We start from the raw sequence: 23,854 nt of genomic DNA, 5'->3' as shown, positions 1-23,854 counted from the left end.
TATATTGTAAAACTTAAATACCTTTTTTAGTTTGCGGTGTTAGATTTTTGGCTGCATTTGAAGTTCTTTTTTGCATAAGAAAATAAATAATACTGTCAAATTCATGTTAGATAATAAAAATACTGTAATAAATACAGTAGTTCACCATGTATTTGTTCATGTTTTATTGAGGGATCTGTCTGAAGCACACCATAAAAAAATTCTAGCAATTTACACAGGGCTAGTAGTATATACAGCTGTATATACAGATATACACCCAGGTATCGGATCAGTACTCGGTATCGGCCGATACCCTGAGCCCAGGTATCGGAATCGGTATCGGGAAGAGAAAAAGGGTATCGGAACATCTCTATTTTATAGTATAGTATAGTATAGTATAGTATAGTATAAATGGTCTCAAGCCTAGGGAAGACTACGGATAGAAATACTAGAGAAATTGAATTAAGTGATCTAGTTTAAAGATAAAACACTGCATAACCCTTATATTCCCTGTATTGTTTGTTGCAATAAAAATATATTTATTTATTAACATGGCAAAGTAACCATTGAGGAAAGTTCAGCAATAGTTTAGTTGCTTGTACAGTTATGGGAACAATATTTAATGATTTTGAAAAAATAATGTTATTATTGGCTTTCCAAACACTCAAATGGGAACCAAATGATGCTAAAATTAAGGGAACATTTGCTGGGCTGATTTTCATTGGAATAAGTTCACGTAATCAAGAAAGATCTTTTCTCAGACTGTTATTAGCTCCACATCATCTCGGTTCTCAAAGAGCATTGGTGCTGCCATGTAAGGGAAGATATTTACTGGGTAAAAGCTGATCTTCTGGGTGGAAAAGGTGTTTCTGTGTTTTTCCTTCCAAATACTTTAATGTGCAAATGGATGTAGGATATATAATTAAAATATATGCTAATGGTGCATTAGGCAAGGCCACTTGTGTGAAAAAACAGTACTGTTTCTGTCGCCTAGGGCTCCACCAGCTGAAGGGGGCAGCTATGAGCGCACATACTCACACTATATCTTAGCAGGGTTGTGATAATGAGTGGCATGGTCACCCTGAAATTTCGACTGCCGCCCCCACTGGATCCCCAACATCATTGGGCTAAGTACTGTCAAACTGATGATGCCTGTAAGGCACTGGATCAAAGTGCTGTCAGTTGCTGATTGATTGTTGCCTGCAAAGTTTGCATTTGGGGCACTCATCAACACCATTAGATCAATGGGCTCTATCAGTGCTTTGGCAAGGTAGTTTTTTTTTTTTTTTGCCTTGCCTTGCCATAAAACTAAGTTCAAAAGGCAATTTAAAATATTGATACTGTAAATAAAGTTCACAAAATCAGTATTTTGTTTCGACCATATTTGTGGCAGTTGGTGAATCATGCTGCGAGATTTCTCCAAAAGGTGTGCGTTTTTGCAACAATGCATTGTTAAAGGATCAGTGTGTCATGTAATATGCCCATATAAACTTTAACAGCCAATTAAAAAATATTGGTGTAGTAAAATTTGCTAATTCATGAGATCAATACATCCTTTATTAAACTGTTTTGACGAATTCAATGCATCCTTACGGAAGTGTTGAATTAATGAATCAATTCACTCCTAACAGCACTTAAAAGGAACAGCGTCATTCACATAGAGGGAAGAGCATCATGTTATTTAAAGGGGAAGTTCACGTGTTAATGAGTAGCAAAGGAATAAATAGCTGTATTCTGATTACTTTTATACCACTGATCCGGCTTTTATATGTAGTTTATACAAAGGGTTTTTTTCTGTGGCTGCGAGAGTTCAACGAAATGCAACACAAACAAACAAAGGGTTCATTAGGGATTTCACCAAGGACATAAAAATGGCTAGAAATAGCCCTGGGAACACAAAACAGAAATCAGCCACAGCTTCTTTTAGCAGTTATTTAATACTTTTTGGAAAAACATCAAAGTACCACATCAGGGCTAAAAATGACCCTTATTTCAAGTACAAAAATAACAGCCAAAAAGAAAAAAAATTCTACAAAAGATAAAAATATTTTATGGAAAATGTAAATTAAACATTTGTTTCTTATCAAATATCATTACACATACAATAGAGAGCTAGTAAAGACAATGGTGTTGCAGGAGCAATGGGTTTAAAACTTTGTTTAGATTTATCCCTTTACAAAATCACATTGTGCTCAAAATAGAAACACTAAAGCCCAAAATATGCTTTAGTTTTGACAAGAAAGAAAATGTGTGTAAGCACAGGCAGTCAACGCATCCGGCATTGTGCCCTCAAAGCATTCTTTCTCCACATAACCAAAAAAATTGTTGCATGTCCAGTAGTTTGTTATTGTATAATAACAGTTTACATCACAGTGGTGGCTGCTTTTGAAACTTCTTAATGAATTATGAATATAACTTTGCAAGTAATTTATTTCAAAAAAGTGATTCAGAGTTCCATGATTCCAGGAAACACGGCTTTGTTATGTTTACCTCTGTTTCTAAATATTTCTAAATTTCAGTGGTTGCGGATTCACTGAGAACAAGTGTCTATGATATTTGTATAATTAAAAGAAATAATAGTAGTTAATCATCTTTTATTGGCCTGTTTCGCTAAGCCAGCGTTCACTTTAATGGGTTTTTATTGTGCATCTGAGAAAACCCCTTGGACACATCATAAGAATCTCAAAATTATTTCTCTCTCCACAATATTATAGTAAAATGAACTTTCTTTGTCACCTGCTTTGTGCAATGCAACTCTGTTTAAGTAGCTTTATGAATCTAAAGTACCTCTCATCCTTTTTTCACATAAACGGGTTAAATTTCCCAACAGCTTAAATACGTAAAGTGGCATGTAAGTGCAGATCATATAAACGCGGTGGTTTGTGATTGATAATCGATTAAGGCTTCAGAGAACACAACCTTTATCATAAGGCCCATAGGAGGCGAGTTCTACAAATACCATCTTCACAACATTTTCATATATAAGCAAATAAAAGCTGCCTTTTGCCTGTAATAAAAGAAGTTCTCCACTAAAGGCACATATACAGAACAGCTAAAGTGTCTCCAATGTCCATGAGAGAAAGAAAACTTCCCTGCACATTGTATTGATTTATCTGTTTTAGCTGATATGTCTAGGTCATGTGACGAGTCAAGACCTGAAATTCTTGCCTAACAGAGAGAAAGAAAGCTGTAACAGACCCCTCAATGGAAAGGGGTCCTATGTGCTGCAGAATGAAAGCTCTGTGAGACCACCATGTGTCTGTTAAGGTAAACATCTACATGGCTCCTCCAGGACTGACAGCCGCTCTATATCTTGGACTCTCCTGTGGTCTGATGGCTCCGCAGAGGTTGCTGTAGAGGTCAGAGGACACGGTTAGAAGAAGAACCATATTCTAGTGATGTACTGAAATTAGATTTTTAATATAAGACTGAAACTGAATTTATAGCCTTCATTTACCCAAAAACTTATCACAAATATTTAATAATCAGCTAAGTTGTACATAAGCCTGTTTTAGTCAACTTTTTAATAATTATGTTCCTACTCCAAGTCGTAAATTTAAACATGTAAATGGTGGCTGAAATAAAACCTTGATTTTATTAAAGAATAATTCAAACATACTTTAAATAATGAGTTTGTCACTAACCAATTTAGTTGATATATATGCGTTAATGGAAACTAGGGTTGCAAAAAGGTAAATTTCAGAAATATTGCAGAAATTTTTGAAAATTTTCAGGATTTTTTTTTCATATTCCAGGGATTTCTGGAAAGCTTCCGGAAATGTTGCAACCCTGATGGAAACCTAATTGATTTTCTGATGTAAATGTGACGTTAGGTTACACATTGTTTGGTTTTAATGACATTTTTACGCAGTTTAAACTCTGATCAATTTCATAACTTACTGACTTTTCATTTCAGTAAGGTATACTGATTCTTTCAACATACGTTCAAATTTCCATTCATGTTTATTTTGTGCTATAGCTAAAGAAAATTGATGATCATTTTACGTGCCACTTAAAATCTGTTATAGTGCCAAAACGGTATTTATTATAAATGTTGAAACAGAATTTGAAAACTGAAGACATTGGGTGCATTTTATGAATGCAATAGACACCAAGTCAATGATGATGTCTTGCCATGCAAATGTACCTGACTGTTGCTGGACTGATTGGTGCTGAATTCTGAATATTTCTTCTCCTTTAGTGAGCAGATGCTGGTAATAAGCTTGCAATACTCGTCTCTGACCTGAAGGGGGAGACACAAAAAGTGAAAACAACACCGAAGCCTCTTGCAGAATACATAGAAATGCTTCCGTTTTGTTGTGTGTGTGTGTGTGTGTGTGTGTGTGTGTGTATGTCTGTGTTTTAAATACCGGTTTGGACAGCAGGCAGTGCATGATGAAGATGAGCGCCCCTTGGAAGCTGTTTAAGATGGTGAAGAGGTACAATGCAACCTGAGTTCCTTCCTCCTGGAAGAGGAAGCAGCCAAAAACCCACATTCCTCCAAGAATACACATCTGAGCCACGGCGGTCACTGTAAACCCCCTGAAAGTCAGCAGAAATTAGTAAGACTCAATGACGGAAGCTATTTTGGACTCCTTTAATAAACTAGGGTGATGATGCATCCTCTTTTTCCCGGACATGTCTTTTAGTGAAGTGAAGTGAAGTGAAGTGAAGTGAAGTGAAGTGAAGTGACATTCAGCCAAGTATGGTGACCCATACTCAGAATTTGTGCTCTGCATTTAACCCATCCGAAATGCACACACACAGAGCAGTGAACACAAGCACACACTGTGAGCACACACCCGGAGCAGTGGGCAGCCATTTATGCTGCGGCGCCCGGGGATTTTAGGTAGGGAAATGACATTTTGAGCTATGATATTTGGGAGTGTGCTACTTTGGGCTCTTTTGACAATACTTTAACCACCAACTAACTAAATCCTGCACCCACTGACCTCTTTTTGGATATCTAAATTATGGTCACCCTTTAAAAAACACTCACCTGATGTTGCGGAGTTTGGAGAGGTCTGGATTGAGGCTAGAGAACTTTTCGGCCAGTTTCCACACAGTGATGATGAAGACAAAGCTGTTGAGGATGACGATGATGCACACTGGCGCAAAGAAGCTCCATATGAAATTGTGATCAAGAGAGAGCCAACAGCTGGAACAAATCACCCAAAATGATCATCAAACAGCTGGAAGCCACTCAGATAACACTGTAATTTATAGGCTGTCAAACTCTTTGCATGAAAAGCTGAAACACAAAAAGCACTTCATGCAAATTCACACAACTTACTGTCTATCAGTGCCGTATCCCTTTGGGAAGGTGATGGCAGAGATTATGATGACGAAGAGCGGGACTCCATATCCCACCAAATACATATAGAGATGTTTTAATGTGGTGTGAAACACCATCACAACCATCCGGTAGAGCTGAACTCCTTCCAGCAGCATCCAGCAGAACGCAGACAAGAAGAAGAAATGAAGCAGACCGGCCACAATGGCACACGCTACCTGAGATGAACAGAGAAAAACAGCCCAGCTACATGAGTAACGTTTGTGAACAAACACTGATGTTGGCTTGGCAAAGAGGACAAAATTATATCCTTGATACCCTTGATACACTTTACTTGAATACAAAATTATATCAATGTTCTAACAGCTTGCTAAAACATTTAAGCATGTTGCTAATATGTTTTAACACATTGCTAGCATGATGATTTAACACTTTAAACATGATTAGCATAATTATGTTGCTAGCATGTTTTAACATTTTGCTAACATGTCTTAGCATGTTGCTACCATGATTTAACACATTGGACTATGATAATCGTTGAGTTTTGCTAGCGATAGACAGTTTAAATACTCTGCGTGTCTGATTGTACAATGAAAACTCATGGGATTTTTGCACTTTGGATCCAGTTTACAAAAATAAGTTAGATTAGTGAAAAAAAGATACAGCAGCCCGGGTTGGACCAGTCTGAAGGACTGACCTGAGTTTGGTGGTTGTAGCTTAAAAACTCTAGGAGGAGACCTTGTCAAGCCATCATAACAGTAAACACTACTTGCGATTCTCTACCTTTTTGACTTTAAGGCCCCCATATACAGAAGATATAAGACACACACCTGATTGTGAGTACTGGTGATCCCACAGAGGAAGACGAGGTCTGCGATGAAGAGACAGATGCTCAGATGGAGATGAATGCTGGTTCGGGTTCCTTGGATGGAGCGGCAGAACTTGAAAGTCAGGATGCAGAGAAACAAACAGACCAGAGACAGAACTAAACCCACACGCGTGATCAACACCAAATCAAACGAGTCCTGGAGGAGAGGAAGAGGGAAAATCATCAACATTTAATCTAGAATCTGATTTAAATATGTTAAACCCCTGTTTTCTGGCTCACAGATGTACCTGGACAGGATAGAGAGCCATGAGCACAGCGAAACTACTGAGATGAGAGCAGGAACACACTGTATGAGTGCTGTTAGACTCAGTCCTCTTACAGCCCCGCCCAGACCACGCCCCCTCAGTCTCATCCCAGTACACACAAGAGTAAGCCATGCCCTCAGACTCCGCCCTCTCCTAATGAAGAAGATTGATTGACAGTTCAGAAAACAGATTGATTTTCTGTAAATGAAATGTGTGTGTCTCCAGTGAGATCTTGTGCTGGTCATAAGCTGATCTGTCAGTATCTTCACCTCCACGTGTCTAAAGACGAGCGTCACCGACTCTGATAGCTGCTTGGTTTCTGCATTACTGACGACGGCCGTCACCACTTTAGAGTTGAGTTGATAAGTGACACTTCTCTCTTTATCGTCTGATCTCTCATTGCTCATCTTGTGGAGCAGATCGCTGGTTGAGTTCAGATCTTTATAACTGACCAGAGCCGCGAACGCAAAACCTGTAAACAAGAGAACAGTCACATCTCGTGAAAATTCTGATGGTTTCGTTTGTACCATCATATATGTGAACGTGTTTATTTGTACCTGGATATGATTTGCCTACAACTGTTTCCCAGCTGGTGCTGAAGAGGGCGGAGTCTGTGCTCAGAGTGACACGCCCACTGGGCGGAGTCTGATTCCGTGTGACTGCAACCTCAGCAACTGTCAATCACATGGACATACAGAACAACTGATATCAGTCTTCAAATTAAATTAAATATTTTTCACAACAGTATTTCCATTCATTAATCAGAGTTTCTGGAGGTTTTATGAAAACTTTTAACAACCTTTTTAAGAGCAAATAAAGAAAATCCAGTACAGACATAAAAAGATCCCTAATTGAGCATACGTTTACTTGAAAAGCAGAACGAGTTTAAATAGAAAAAAATCTACTTAAATCAAAAGGAAAACAAGTTTTATTCCACATTGGCAGACATCTGTTCTTGTTTTAAACAATCTCAAATATTTTGTTCATTTTCTCAAAAAAAAAACGACTTTATATCTCAATTTCACATCTGAAGTAAAGACTTTGATTTAACAATGTTTAGATATTTGAAAATATCTTCAATGATTGAAGACCAGAAACACAATGTGTAATGCATGTGGTTTCTCACAGGTGTTGTGCGTCTCCATCCTGGTCACAGGCTGTTTCAGCTGAGGTCCAATCAGACGCAAGCTGTTCTCCACCGCGTCCAGAAACTGATTCAGCATCTTCCCGTCAGCGATGTTTCCTTCAGACAGCAGCTCATCAGTGGAAGTAAACAAGTTCTGTCAAACACAGTGAGATTTAGAGGAATATTCCCAGTCAAACTGAGAAATGCAGAAGCAAGCAGAAAGAGGAAGAGGGCTGTTTGTTTAACCTCCAGTAACTGCTCTCCTATCTGATGGCTGTTTGGGCCACGCAGAGACTCACAGCTGCTCCTCAACAGCGCCAGTAAAGTCTTCAACTAGAAGAAACACAGAAACCAAACTCTGAAAACTGATTGTTCACTAAGTTGTACCAAAATAATCATGAGGAGTCGTTCTACCTTTGCAGGCGTGTCCTCTGTGTCAGACTCAAAGTGGTCGCAGCTCATCTCTGCACACAGCATCAAAACAGTTAATGTTTCCCACATCAGTATCTACACCATGAACACTAATGTGCACATACAAACTGAACACTCACCAGTGCATTTTGATTGGCTATTGCCATAGTTACTGTAACCCTCATGGCATTTACAGCTGTAGCTGCCCTGATGATTGGAGCAGTTGGCGTTTGTGCCACAAACATCTGGAACCCCTTTACATTCATCTTTGTCTGTGAGAGAGAGAAGATGGATGAATGTCAATTCCTATTATGATATCGTTTTATTTAATAAAATTCTTTAAAATTTAGATCGGAGTTTAGCTCCAACTCTAATTCAAGTCACAAGCAAGTCTTCAAGTCATATCCCAAGTCCTCAAAGAGTTAAAGTTAATAGTTAAGATAATAAAGTGAATGATTAAAAGATAATTGTGCTTTAGTGATGAACAAGTGCTGTTACTGAGAATAACTGAAGATCAGATGTTGATGTTTTATTGTTTAAATGATGTCACCGTTATGGGGATCAGTGTTTGCTCTAGTTTGGCTCTTCACTCTTGATTTTCTGTTAGATATCTCTCAGTAGTAACACTTGAGGTGTTGTGACACAGAGATATCAGTATTATGCAGTGAGCAGCTATTAGCTGTTATTTATATGATGACTTAGTCATCACAAGCTGGCCTTATTATAGGTTTTGCAATATAGACACTATGAAACTGCAGCATGCAAATGATATGCTGCTTTAAAAGTTACAGAGAGTTAATTTTAAAAGTACATACTTTATATATAAATTGGAAAGCCAAGACTATTTAAACACACAGAATCTCAACAATTGTCACAATCAACAAAATGTTTCATGCTGCAATGCATGCTGTGTAACACCATAGTAAAAATTCTTGTCATGCTGAGGATCGTATTATAAGTGGTCATGTCTAAAATCAAGGCTGGGACATTTCTCTTTTAATATTGAAGCATTACTCTGGTATTTGTTTAGTGGGGCTTTTATTCTTTGGTTCAATAATAGTTGAATGCCAGACAATAATCAAAAAAAAAAAAAAAAAAGTCACCTCTTCATGTGTTATCTATAGAAAGTGTAATCTCCTCTACTACTTCTAGGTTTGATTCAGCAAAGCACAAATGTTTGCTATGAAACAACATGGCAATTATTTAGGAGCAATTTACTTTGAATCATTAAAAGGGTGAAGAGCATAACTAAATCAAACACTGATCTCCACGATGGTGGTATCATTTTAACCAATAAAACATCAACATCTGATCCTCTATAATGTACAATAACAGAAGGCGTTCATCAATAATGCACAATCACCATTTAATCTGTCATTTCATTTCCCATTAAGTTTAACCCTTTGAGGACTTGTGAAATGACATTAAGACTCGCTTGTGACGTTGGGTGCGTCACAGATTTTACGAACAGATAACTGATTGAACTGTAATCTAATGAGATTTTATAGTTGGACGTGACAGCAGACACACACAGCATGCTACGATGGTTGTGTTCAGCACCCAAACACACTGGCGTCAGAATCATTCTCCATCATTAGCATCAGCAGGACAGATGCTCACCTGTACAGGAGCCGTTCTCATGTTTGAGAAACCCTGGAGAACAGATGCAGTGGAAGCTGCCAAGTGTGTTAGTGCAACTGCTGTGAACTCCACACACTGAGGACACACACTCATCCACATCTGCAGCCGACACACACACACACAGAGACAGCGGTTATAGAGACGTTGGAAAACATTTATCAGCTTCATGTGAACTTTGTTAATGATTGCATCAGCCAGACTAAATGAGGTTATGTCAACAGCTGTCTCTCTGTGCTTCTGGATGAATCCAGGAATTTCTAATCCACTGCTACTAGTTTTATTAACAGCAACTCGTACTGTTTGCAAAGTTTCTTTTTCTATGAGAAACCCAAGATGATCTAAAACATTTGTCAAACATCAGAGCTCATGGCATTAGATGCAACATGTCACAATGCAAATCAGCTTGATCTATTTCCAGAGTGTCAAATGAACATCCTTTCTATCAGATGTTTTTACATGTTTTGCAAAGGCAAATGTAATGCTTTCATTCACCAGATGATAAAGTAATGGTACCTGCATGCAAAGTTATATTGAAATCATGTGGAAAAGTAGCATACTACAGTTTCATGGCATATAATTACTATTTCTTCCTCTGAGCTGGTGGCAAGAACTGATTCTGTGAACTTAGTTTTAGCATTTAAAAAAATATAATTGATCAAATAGATATTGGATGGTTATAATCAGGGTCAAAAATTAACCGTTGCTTTGCATCCCTGTGTTTTTTTATCTGTTATCTAATACAGGTCTATTTAGTTATATATTTAGACAAAACTTTCTTGTTTCTTGCAAAGTGTTCTTTGGTTTGATTAACAGCCAAAAGAGGAAAAGCAATATGAGTGAAGCTGTTCACCTTCACATCCTGAGCCTGTTGTTGGTTCATGAAATCCAGGTGGACAGAAGCACATGAAGGAGCCCATGGTGTTCACACACTTCATATCACCTCTGCATTCATATGTTTTCTCAATACACTCATTGATATCTGTTGGGGGAAGCAGCTGATATTAGTTACAGTATTTAAATCATAGTAGTGGACTCTTTTATCCCATAATCCTCTCTCGTACCCCTACACTCCCCCGATGTTGCTGTGAAATTGGCTGTTATTGATCGAAATCCTTCATTACAGTTGCAGTAGTAACTTCCAGGTGTATTGAAACACTGAGCATGATCACCACACAGACCCGGATCTGTCACACACTCATCTATATCTGTAAGACAGTCAGAAAGGAAACAGCATTACAGAGTTAAAAGAGAACTACAGTTACGCAAATTCCCTTGTGGAGGGACATACAGACAGAAACATATTGTGCTGAAACAAATAAAGTGTGCTTTACCAACACAGCTGTTGTTTCTTTGTTCGAATCCAATGTTACATTTACGTGATTCACTAAAGACCAGGAACAGACCTGGTCAAGAAAAAGAAAAAACAAGATCTGTATAACTCTTCAAACATACATTAATCTATTCATGAGTATCTATTCTTCCATCCATCACAAAAAGCCTCCCGTCAATCCATTTTAAACACTTTAACGAAGTTTGAGTCACATTAGACAGAGTTAAATGCTTTAAGTACAATATATGACAAATGTGGCTACAGCTGAAGGGTGTTGTTCGACACAACCTACAACAGTTACAATGACTACAGACACAAGTTTAAATATATATGCAATTTTACGAAGCAATTTAATTTGTTAAAGTTGTGGATGTTAAAATACATCGTCATATATAGCTTGTGCTGCTATAAAAACATGGTTTGGATTGTCTAAGAATCTCTATGAAGCCAAATAGATTCTGTGACAGTGTTCATTCAGTGAAAGATTGCCCAAACTGGTACCTCATGATAATTTTTGAAGTGATCTGGCCCATACGAATGATTTTAACTGGCCTACACTAGTCGTGCAGTGTCTTTTTATTGTTCACTAAAAATAACTGACTTGTAAGTGTCATTTGAAATGGACTGTTTTATTCACTTGAATATTGTATGAGCCTTATCTTGTGGTTAGTTTTCAAAAAGTATTCTAAGAAACGTCTATAAAGTCCAAATATTGGTACTGAAATGACACAACGAGGGCTGAACACAGTTTTTAGATCTTTAACACATAATGCCTGTACATGCATTGTTACAGTTCTTTCATGCAAACAGAACACACTTTCACATATATACACAAAACATTCATCTACCCACACACACAAATGACCCAAAACCATTGCATACGTGTTCAGGAAACCACAGATGCGATTGAAAATGTCTCGTACATGCTGCAGCTAGTGCTAAACGAACATTTCTCACAACTCTCAGAATAATCTGTTCATCTGCAGAACGAGAGAGCAATTTGCACCATTTTCAGACTTTCTTTTTCTCGCTTACTGACCTTTAGTTTAACATGGAACTACAGATGTATTGTTTGATGTCTCACCCAGCACCCCCCAAGTCATGCAACTCTTTTTTTTGTGTGTTTAAATGTTGCTACACAATAAATTCTTGAGTGTTAAATTAACACTTCTCAGAGCATATATAGTCTCGTTCTAAAAGAGTCAGAGTCTGAATCAGTGTTAAAATTAATGAGATAATTAAGTGATTAACAGTGATAATTGTTAATTAGTGATGAACAGCTGCTGTTAACAAACAGAATTACTGAAGAAAAGAGAAACACAAGAACTACTACAACTGACTTTAGACACAGCCTTAGATTAAATAAACTGAAATAAAAGACATTAAATCTCAGATCTCAGCAGATGAGGATTGAACAAATCTACAAACAGCATTGTTAAAGGTGCTGTAGGGAACTTTTGTAAAAAAAATATTTTTACATATTTATTAAACCTGTCATTATGTCCTGACAGTAGAATATGAGACAGATAATCTGTGAAAAAAATCAAGCTCCTCTGGCTCCTCCCAGTGTCCTATTGCCATTTGCAGAAACTCCATCACCCCCGTTAAGAAACAACCAATCAGAGCTGCGGTCCGTAACTTTGTTTGTGTTCAAAATGTAGAAAAATGTATATAATAAGCGAGTACACCATGAATCCATTTTCCAAACCGTGTTTTTGGCTTGTCCTGAATCACTAGGGTGCACCTATAATAAGTGTTTATATTCTGACTATTTTAGATTGCTTCGGGGGTACCGCGGCGGAGTAACCCAGTACCTTTGTGATTCTTCATAGACATAAACAGAGAGAAGTAGTTCCGGCTACGATGTTCTTCCGCAAGACGCAAGCAGTTCTGTTTATAAACCGCTAGAGCGTCAAAAGTTCCCTACCGCAGCTTTAACTTCATGCATTACTAACCAGTTAGATTAACTAAAACAGAAGTTCTTTATTGAGAATTAATGTTTAGATTATTTTTTTTTCAATTTACCATTTTGTGAAACGTGGTTGCTTTAGTTTCTCTTTGGTAGGCTCAGTTGGGTGAATTAAACATGTAATGCCAAGGAACTTATGACGAAGGCGTGTCTGAGTCTCTGATTGCAATTTTAATGTATCTAAAAATCTAGTGCTTTTATAATTTCTATGTTGGAGCATTTATAGGAGATAATATGAGAAAAACATAATAAACAATATTTAAAAATACAGATTATTAAAAAGTTTCAGTTCTGGCACTCATAAATCAGCATGTGAATCTCAGCAATGGTGACCCAATATTCTGATAATTTGTATGTGATTTTCGAACTTGGCAAAACAAGGTAGTAAAAGTCGTAACAACAAAAATTAAATAAATTAGTAGAAAATACCAAGACAATCAATTAATGTCGCAATGCATGCTGGGAGCCATTGAAGAGTTATGATTGGTGCACCCAGAATGCTGACCAATTAAGAACAGGGATACCATGGTCCTTAAACCAGGTACTGGTAGCTCTGGCTCTGTGTGCAGGTGCCAAGTCCTGTTGGGAAAGGAAATCTGCTTCTCCATAAAGTTGGTCAGCACAGGAAGTAAGCATAGGAGTTGACACAAGGAATGCGACAGCCTAAACCCATGTCTTGCATACGTCTGTGTGTAGTGGTTCTTGAAGCACTGACTCCAGCTGCAGTCCACTCTTTGTGAATATCCCCCACATTTCTGAATGGGTTTTGTTTCTCAATCCTCTCCAGGGTGCGGTTATCCCTATTGCTTGTACACTTTTTCTACCACATCTTTTCCTTCCCTTCGCCTCTTTATTAATGTGCTTGGACATAGAGCTCTGTGAACAGCCAGCCTCTTTTGAAATGACCTTTTGTGTCTTGCCCTCCTTGTGCAAGGTGTCAATGGTCGTCTTTTGGACAACTGTCAGGTCAGCAGTCTTCCCCATGATTGTGTAGCCTACAGAACTAGACTGAGAGACCATTTAAAGCAGGGATGTCAAACTCAGTTCCTGGAGGGCTGGAGCCCTGCAGAGTTTAGATTCAACCTTAATTAAACACACCTTAGCCAACTCATCAAGTCCTTCATGCTTATCTGAAAACTACATGGTCTGTGTATTGGAGCAGGGTTGGAACAAAACTCTGCAGGGCTCCGGCCCTCTAGAAATTGAGTTTGAAACCCCTGATTTAAAGGCTTTGCAGGTGTTCTGAGTTAATTGGCTCATTAGAGTGTGGCACCAGGTGTCTTCAATATTGAACCTTTTCACAATATTCTAATTTTCTGAGATACTGAATTTGGGATTTTCCTTAGTTATCAGTTATAAACAGCAAAATTAAAATAAATAAACATTTGAGATATCAGTCTGTGTGTAATGAATGAATATAATATACAAGTTTAACTTTTTGAATGGAATTAGTGAAATAAATCGATGATATTCTAATTATATGACCAGCACGGGTATATGTTGATTCTTGCTGTCTGCGTGTCTTACCAGTATAGACGTTCTAATCTCCAGTACAATGGATTTTTAAAGCTCTTCATATTATGTCCTTAAACACCCAGTTGTGATCAATAACAAACTTAATCAATAACAAACCTACACATTTCCTCTAGTATCATGACATTAGTGAACATGGAACATGACGACTATGTCATTAACAAAACCAAAATGACCTATTTAACCTCATCGCATTTACTCTTGGTTACTCTTACCTTAACCAATGTGTTTCATAAACAGTTACAGCAACCAGAAAAGCCATTATTGAAAAAGTCAATAGTGAAGACCACAACTAAAGCAAATGCTTACCTCCACATAAATCTATGTTCATTCTTAGTAAGAAATTTTTAGATGCATAACAAATTTAACACTGGATTTTATATTTATTTCAGTTTTATGTGTCAGTGTCAAACCTAATGTCTAAACTGTGAGTGTAGAAAAATGTAAGTATAAGGTTAGTGAGCGGTTTTGTGTCATCCCTTTTAATGTGTATGTGGGTTTCAGTTTGACTGTTGGTGGTAAAATATGCTGCATTTGATTTGATTTGCTTTGTGTAGATCAGTGGAGTTTTTCAGTAGTGTTGAACTAGTAAAACAAATTACATGGCCCTGCAGCTGTCAGATGTCTTATTTTCACATTTCTGTATAAGCAAAACTTGAAGTAAATAAAGTGGCATCTGAGTTACTATTTCAGCATCTTGTGTCGGCAAAACATGCGTGTGCACACTAGAGCTTCGTACGAGAGCAAATGTTAATCTCAACAATCTGCGGTTACACTGCCACAACTTTCACATCAAGATTTGCCATCATGATAGTAATGATATTTAGTTGACTTATAGATACAGTCCTGCTTTTATACCACTAAAATCAACCCTCCCACATGACTTTAAGTATTGCAAAATTAACACCAAGTGTCGCCCACACGGTAGTTTTTACACTGCGTCAGAAAACATTTCAGTCCCATGCTGAGGAAAACCCAAGAGCATGTGAAACAGTTGAATGCAACACATTCTCACGTAAAGCTGCACTGATCGATGAGAATGACAGAGAAACATTTTTTAAAATCCAATTAGCGGTTTCCCCTTTTGCTTGAAAAACTTTCAATATTCTTGGAACCTTTTAATTGGCAAAAAAAATAAAAATAAAAAGGTTCTTTCAGTTACGGTTATTAAAATGTTCTTCAAAATGATTCTTTCGAGAACTATTCACTGAAAGTTTATTTGGGAAACCCAGAATGGTTCTTTGCCATTGGTGTAAAAACCCCATTTTGGAAATTGTAAAAAAAAAAAACTGTATTCTTGTCTAAAGTAAAATTAGTGAATTGTTAGAGCCATTCATTGAATTATGGCCAAAGAAAGACAAGGTAACTGTTTTCTCAAAATTATATGTTTTATGTATAATTAAAGAAACTGGATGTGATGTAATAGAGTCCATTCTACCAGCCTGTTTTTGAATGTAAATGACATTGTTTAAATAAATTCATGAGTTAGAACATTTTGTGGAATGGAAAGGTTCTGTTTAAAGGTTCTTTATGGAACCACAGATGGTAATAAGAACCGGTGCAGGTGTCTATATTCAGCTTTTTTTTTTTTTAGATCTAAATGAATTACTTTAATGAAATCCAGCATTAACAAACAGACAAAACTTTTAATATCCAACATAAAATACATTCAATATAAATCCGTTGACAAGAGACACACTCAAACAGACTGTTTTGATGTAGTTTCTTTCTAGTCTTATCTTGTCTGTGTTTGTGTCTGTGTTTTGTCTAAGAAAGAGTCTCTTCAATTTGATTCAGGGATGTGAAGATTAGATGTTATGTCTTTCTGGTTTCATGGAGAAACGTTCAAAGAATAGACTCCTTGTTTTACACACACAAACACTTATTTCTTCATGTCGGACACACATCTGCTAAAAAGACCAGTCCAGCTTCAACTTAAAGATATTCAACACCACAAACACCTACTCACCCAACAGAAGAAGTGCCCTCTTCAGATCCATGTTAGGAACCACCATAACTGCTGTCAGACTGTTTATGATTTGTTTTATGATACAAAATTCCCAAAGGAAATCTGATTTCCAGTAAAGCCCTCAGAGATTCCTGTCACTGACTTTCACTTTATAAATCTAAAGTTAATGTGCTCTCCTCCTCAGCTCTTGTCTGTCTGATAAGAGGCTCTTTTGATATAGATTTCTGTCTCTTTTTCTAAAGTTTCCAGACAGTTTCCCAGATTATTCCTCCTTGTGACCTTCTCGTCTTTCACTCTTGGTTCTGCTCTGTTTGTCTTAATCCACACGGTCGGAGAGTTTCCAATATTTTCTCTTCTTCTTTCCACTGGCCTCGTCCGTTATTCTCCTTTTACTCTTCAGATGTGTGTGCTGCTACTGGGCGAGAAGTCAACAGCTATTCATGGCTGACACTCCCCCTGGAGAGAGAGTAAGGGGGGGGGGGGAGAGGGGGGGGGGGGGACAGAGAGAAAGAAAGAGAGAGAGAGACACAGAGAGACACAGAGAGAGAGAGACAGAGAGAGGGAGAGGGAGAGAGAGAGAGACACAGAGAGAGAGACAGAGGGAGACACAGAGAGGAAAGAGAGAGAGAGAGGGAGAGAGAGAGACATACACAGAGAGAGAGAGAGAGAGAGAGATACACAGAGAGAGAGAGAGAGAGAGAGAGAGAGAGAGAGAGCAGCTGTTGTCGCTCAGTTCCAGCACTCGTGTTTCAGTCACTCTTTCTTTGGAACGTTTCCCTCCATTTTTCAAAATAACGACTTCAAAAATTCAAAACCGTTTTAAGATTTTTTTCCTGTTATATATAAAAACACGCTTAAAGCAAGATTAACTAACTCGAAAATTATCAAGCACTTGTTTTCAGTGGTTGTATCTTAACTGTTATATTTTTCTCTTACTGCATTTGTAGAGGTTTTTAGGTTTTGTTCCCCAACCCCCCTAGAGAGTCAGACAGACTTCTATCAGAGCAAAAGGGGCTTTTGGACACTCATTTCACTCACAATGGGGGCCAGTGTTGAGGCTCACGCTGGTGACGTCACATCCTGAGTTGAACAAACATCATTGTGCCAATGCAAACACAATGTGTTTATATAATATAAGAACACATTGCGGTCATGTTTATGTTCTGATCTGATTCAGACTGAGAATAAAAGCACGGTTATAACTAAATATTCATTATTTAGTATGCTGGTGGACTCAAATTACAGTGATGTGATGGATCTGTACACACACACACACACACACACACAGATACACACACATTATCTCTGTCTTCTGTTGTGACTTTCGGGAATTGATGTTGTAAATTCTTGACACACATACAAACACAAAGCACTGGGTCACGAGAAAGGTCAGGAGGCAGACATAGAAATGTAACTTATGAAATCAATCACGTAACCACCCCCTCTTTCTCTGTGTGTGTGAGTGAGGAAGAGAAACAGACTAAACATGCTCATGACATGGTATGTAAAGCTGAAAGACTTGGAGGCATCAGCTGATGTTATGTTGATTTTTATTTAATTTATGAAGTCAGTTCATCACATTCACTATCAACATATTCCACGGACCAACACATCTTCATCTTCAATACTACATTTATTGGTTTAGCATGTCAAATCTTACAAAAATGTCTGGTTCACTTTCTTTTTATTTACTGTTTCATAATTCGCTCTTATCTGTTCAAGATTCACTGTAAACATGCTTTGGCAATGCATCATAAAGATTTGTCATGTCGATAAAGCACATTTGAAATGAAATGAGGGAGAGTTTAGCAAACGCAAAACAAAACACCTAATGCTTCCTGAATTATGTTTGAGAAGGAAAAAAGAGGAAATGGACATTCAAACATGATACAGTCAGAATAACAGCTGATCTGCTATCCAGAAACCTGATGACCTGATGTCTTTGACTCATTCAGTCTGTGCACAAAAACAGAATATAATGAATTTGTTAAGTAATTCTCATTTTTGGACTGTACATTAGCAGTTTCAGCAGTGTAAGGCAAACATGCGCTAAACACTCACCAGTGCATTTAGACTGGCTATTGCCATTATTACTGTAACCCTCGTGGCATTTACAGCTGTAGCTGCCCTGATGATTGGAGCAGTGAGAGATAAGAGCATTGTCAGTGCTCAAAATCAACTGCGGGCAGCAGATCCTTTTCCAGGAACACTTCCCATAACACCTGATGTACTTGCTACATCATTAGAAGAATGGCATCTAGGCTAACATTTGAACTGAGCCCTGACTGAGCCTGGTTTCTCCCAAGGTTTTTCTTCATTCTGTCACCGATGGAGTTTTGGCTCCTTGTCACTGTCGCCAGGTCTGGATTCACAATAGGGCTGTGGCCCCGGGGCCAGAGAAAGGAGGGGGCCTGTGATTGGCTGTGGAATAGATTGACTGAAGCGCCAATCATTCCTTGTATTACCATTAGAGATTGAAAGGTCAAGTTTGAATTTGGTTTGCCAATCAAATGGTCATCATTGTCCATGATACTGTCATCATTTACTCAACCTCACGTTGTTGTAAACCTGTATGAATTTCTTAGTTTTTTCATACAAACAAAAAAAATGTGATTTCTAAATTGTAAAGATGTTCTTTGGTTTGATTAACAGCGAAATGAGAAAAGCAGTGGATTCTTTTATCCCCAAATCCTCTCTCATACCCCTACACTCTCCCGATGTTGCTGTGAAATTAGCTTTTGTTGATCGAAATCTTTCATTACAGTTGCAGTAGTAACTTCCAGGTGTATTGAAACACTGAGCGTCATCACCACACAGACCCGGATCTGTCACACACTCATCTATATCTGTAAGACAGTCAGAAAGGAAAAAGCATTACAAAAGTTAAAAGAGAACTACAGTTATGCAAATTCCCTCATATTGTGCTGTAACAAATAAAGTGTGCTTTACCAACACAGCTGTTGTTTCTTTGTTTGAATCCAATGTAATATTTACGTGATTCACTAAACATCACTCTTTGATGAAGTTGAAATCATTTCAGACTTTAACGAACCAATAAGTTTGTGATTATTTGTATTATTATTATTATTTTATTTAAAATAAATAGTAAATAGTTATTGTGTTAAGCAATTTCATTTGGAACATTTCTGGATATCAAACAATCATCATATCCCATGCACAGCCAGCTAGAAGTATTAATTACAATTCATTCAGCATGAACCTTGCAGTGCATTATGGGTATTCCCTAGTTTTTGAGACTATGAAGAGAAGGGAAAATACTTCTGCTGATAAGTGGGAGGCACGAATGAACTATATTTAAAGGATCCTTGGAAGGAACCCTGTAAGTGTATCCTTGGCTTCACCCACAATCATCTGCACACACTCCAGCGCACAGAAGACTTCGATGATGAATCAGCGCTGAGATCTGCCATGTCGATTATGAGAGTTCATTTTGAGAAGTAGCTTGTATAGGTTGCAGTGTATTGTGGGATTGAATGAGTGCACTCAATAAGGTCCTATGAGTTTTCAAACAACACTAATGTTATTCCCATCAAATAGGGTTCTATATGTGTATAAGTGATTCACTAGAACAACTCTTAAGAGTAATTTCTTAGAAAGTTTCTGACGTGTTGTCTTTCAGTCTTCAGGTGTGAGGTCTGACAGACTTTGACAATCTCTGATAATCTAACACCCTGAGATGCAGGATGTTTGGTATTTCCTTCCGATGTGACTGACAGGTCAAAGTGAGAATATGAGCATCTGACCATTGATGGACACAATCTCATTGTTTTTCTATCAGGTGCATGATTTTTTTCTATCTTCTAATTTAACCTTTGACTCCTAAACCAACCCATCATTAGACTTCATCTGAAGACAACATCATCTGAACCATTTATGAGCCTTTTTCAACTAACAACAACAACACATCATATCTTCACAAGCCGCTCGTCAGTATATCTCACTTTGTAATGAGGACATTCACAGCAAACAGGAAACTAACCTTCTTCCAGTGAAATTCTTATTTAAATTTCTCTCTTTACTAATGTTCTAAAAAATCGACACAAATACTTTATTGAAGCATGTTTTTCTAAAATGCATTAGTTGGATGTTAGTTTTTTACGATTAGTTTTGAGAACATTCAGAAGTAACATATTTATAACCTAATAGGTACACTAGTATAACACTCCTAGAATATATATTTACTTTGACAGTGCACTCGTGATGGGAAAAAGGTGCAGGGTATTGTCTCTTTTTTATTTGGCTTCATTTACACTGAATATATTTTCAACCAGAGAATCATGGGTCAGCTGAGTTTGTGCTGATGAGGTTTTAAGTTCTCAACGACGTCAGTGTAAACAGCCGAGACAGCAAGTGTCTAACTGTGTTACTTTCTGAAGAACCTTAGTCCGACTTCTGTCCGACTGACAGAAGCGATCAACACCACAAACAGAGCAAGTTTACCCAACTGCATGCCACTTGCATATATATTTTTTATTCATATTTATAAAAGCATTATTCCGTATTGAGTCAAAATCTAAAAACCTCAACAAAACATTCTTAACTTCCACTACAAAGCCTTTTTAGGAAGAAAACACAGAAGAACAACATCCAGCCTAATTACAGGTGCTGGTGGAATTTCCGTTCACTCAGACTCTTTCATTATAGGTGAACTAAATGTGCTTGTGCCATTCTGATGTGAACCTGAAACATGCAGCTCTCACACACATCAGCGTCTGTGTTTCGCTTCGCTGCATTTGTGACACTTTTCAAAACCTTCTCTTTCTCACGTAACGCTAATAGAATGTTTGAAGTTATTTGGTTTTAAAAATGCTCTTACAACAGCGTTGATACATCATTCATGGAATGTTTTTGTTTCTGAAACTTTTTAGCTTTTTTTTTTTAAATGTTACTACTCGTTTTTTTTTTGGAATGTCCAGAGAGCTTTCAAAAGTAACATTTTCAAAATGCTACGTTTGAAACATTCTTAGAACACATTTTCCTCAGCTCATCTGGGTGTGATTGATACTCTTCACAAACACACTCACACACGGAACAGACAGAAATACATACATAATACCATATGATTTGGGGTTTGGAAGCAGATCAGTTTTTTCCACACAGGGTTTTCTGTCTATTGAAGCCGCTGTGGTTTTGTATGTATAAACGTTCCACTTCGGTTTATATGCTGTCTGTTTACATAGAGGTTTGTTCCTGTTGTTGTTCTCAGCTTCTTTGATATGTGTGAGATTCTTTAAACGTGTATGAATGACTCTCTGACACATCAAAGTGACACCTTCACTTCCTCTCTTATCTGTTTATTTGAGCGGAAACAGTAACCATGGTAACGCACAGTTGATTGATCATGTGACACAGCGTTAATCTTACTAGAGAGAATTGCAGAGTCAGTGCTTACACAGTTACTTAGCAACACGCAACAATTATGATCAGACCTGTTTTTGCCTCAGATATTCATAAGCTTTATACAGTCACTGTAACATTCCTGCAGTGTTCCGTTTGAGATCCTGAATAAGACATCACAGTACACAGAGTTGTTAAAGCCGCTCGCAGGTGTCAACGAGTTGATTTTAATGTGATTATCAGTTTGTTCCAGGTGGAAACCAAAGTCACTCCACCTATTCCTTTAGGAAACACTCCCAAAACACATAATCGGTAACTTCCTGCCCAGACACAGTGAATAAAAGGGAAATAATGCTTCCACTTCCTCTCATGCCCTCCTTGTTGAACACCGGCTACTTACTACAGGTCAAAAGTTTGGGGTCAGTAAGATCTTTTTTTTCATGAAATTAAGCTTTTTATTAAGAAAAGCCAAATTAAATGTATCCAAAATAACAGTTCAGAAATGTAGAATGTAACAAAAGATTTCTATTTCAAATAAATGCTGTTCTTTTGAACTTTGTAATCATCAAAGAATCCTGGAAAATGACATGCATCACTGTTTCCACAATCAGCAATAATAATAATCAGAAATGTTTCTCGAGCAGTAAAAATCATAATTTTTTCATGATTTCTGAAGATCGTGTGACACTGAAGACTGGCGGAATGATGATGAAAATACAGCTGTGAGCACAGGAATAAATTACACTTTTAAAGAGATTCACAGAGAAAACAGTTATTTTAAATTATAATAATATTTCAAATTTTTTACTGTATTTTTTAATCAAATAAATGCATCCTTGATGAGCAGAAGAGATTTTTTTAAGTCATTTATTGGTATGTGTGCTCTAGATAAACATCCTCATTAAATTTCCTGGAAATGCAAAACATTTTTAGGAGCAGGATTTGGGTCAGTGTAATTACATTCATATACAAATAAAACTGTTATTAAGAGTGACATGTCCTTATTTAGAGTTAAACGTGTCTGTGTGTGTGTGTGTGTGTGTGTGTGAGCAGAATAACAGTTTCTTATTTGACTAATGCAGTAAATATTTACGTTTAAAAAAGCTTTGCCACATTAAAGCTAAAAGGCTCAGAGAGAATTAAAGTTAAGCGTTTGGCCCACCCTGCAGTCATTCCTCTGTCTCTATGTCTCTTGGATAAGTGAGGGGGCTGGATTTCAGATGAGCAGATGTTTCCTCTCCAGCAGTTTTGACAGATTGCATGCATGTGTGCTTCTTTTGAAAGAGGGAATTAACACATAATCAATGCAAGACAAGACCTTTAATATTTTCGGGGAGTTAGTGAACAAATGAATGCACATATCAGCAGAAAGCACTGCCAATGTCATATCTGAGGGGCGGACGTGTGATTGAGTGGGAAGAGATAGAAGTAGAGAACAGAGACAAGAGACTGAGATAAAGATGATGCTGACATGACCTTTGGGCAGGAAGTGATTAATGTAAGGACTCTGACCCAGCGGAAACGTTATGAGACTTCTGCAGCTCATTTCTCAGGCGCCAGTCGACGGTGAATTGTTGAGATACTCGCTTCAAGTAACTAGTTCAGACTGAGCTGCTGCTACCGTCTAGTGTTTAGATGCTTTTATTTGTGTGTTCAAGTTGTTTCAATTCGATCCATCTGGGGTTTTTTAACTGATGTTCAGCTGTCTGTGTTGGTTTTTTATGGCTGTCAATATTGCCATCTATTGGTGATCACGTGAAAATACACACACACATTTTTTTTGGGGGGGGGACTCTCCATAGGCTTAATGGTTGTCATACTGTACACACTGTATTTTCTCTCACCCCAATAAGTAAACCTACCCCTCACAGAAAACTTCTGCATTTTTAGATTTTCAAAAAAACACCTCATTTTGTAATGATTTATAAACATGGGGACCGAAAAAATCTCCCCACAAGGACAAGAATTTGGGATATTGCCCTCTTTGTGGGAATGTTTTGTCCCTAGAGTTTAACAGGACACACACACACACACACAATGTAAAATATATAAAATCACTCCAAAGATGACAATAAAAAAGAAAAAGAAAAAAAGAAAATGTACAGTTTTTA

General features: G+C 37.5%; 3 protein-coding genes across 3 annotated transcripts in view; 2 read left to right on the top strand and 1 right to left on the bottom strand.

The window, feature by feature from the left end:
* Positions 1 to 23,854, top strand: part of LOC127949471 (zinc finger protein 501) — a 167,043-nt gene that overhangs the window by 92,590 nt on the left and 50,599 nt on the right. The gene's annotated exons all lie outside the window — the stretch shown is intronic.
* LOC127949529 (zinc finger and SCAN domain-containing protein 31) overlaps positions 1 to 23,854 on the top strand; it is a 47,850-nt gene that overhangs the window by 10,305 nt on the left and 13,691 nt on the right. The gene's annotated exons all lie outside the window — the stretch shown is intronic.
* On the bottom strand, positions 1,898 to 16,815 carry LOC127949424 (adhesion G protein-coupled receptor E5-like). Its single transcript, XM_052546669.1, has 18 exons — positions 16,386 to 16,815; positions 10,916 to 10,987; positions 10,646 to 10,789; positions 10,435 to 10,563; positions 9,564 to 9,683; positions 8,084 to 8,215; positions 7,947 to 7,996; positions 7,779 to 7,865; positions 7,533 to 7,686; positions 6,964 to 7,080; positions 6,676 to 6,878; positions 6,389 to 6,559; positions 6,103 to 6,297; positions 5,273 to 5,490; positions 4,979 to 5,137; positions 4,350 to 4,521; positions 4,127 to 4,222; positions 1,898 to 3,330 (listed from the first exon to the last, which is right to left on the bottom strand). The coding sequence occupies exons 1-18, from the start codon at positions 16,429 to 16,431 to the stop codon at positions 3,286 to 3,288; spliced, it is 2,310 nt and encodes a 769-aa protein (XP_052402629.1). The 5' UTR covers positions 16,432 to 16,815; the 3' UTR covers positions 1,898 to 3,285.

The sequence above is a fragment of the Carassius gibelio genome, chromosome B1, assembly GCF_023724105.1.
Source record: "Carassius gibelio isolate Cgi1373 ecotype wild population from Czech Republic chromosome B1, carGib1.2-hapl.c, whole genome shotgun sequence".
In the NCBI taxonomy this organism is placed as follows: Eukaryota; Metazoa; Chordata; class Actinopteri; order Cypriniformes; family Cyprinidae; genus Carassius; species Carassius gibelio.
This window is presented reverse-complemented; position numbering and strand designations above follow the sequence as displayed.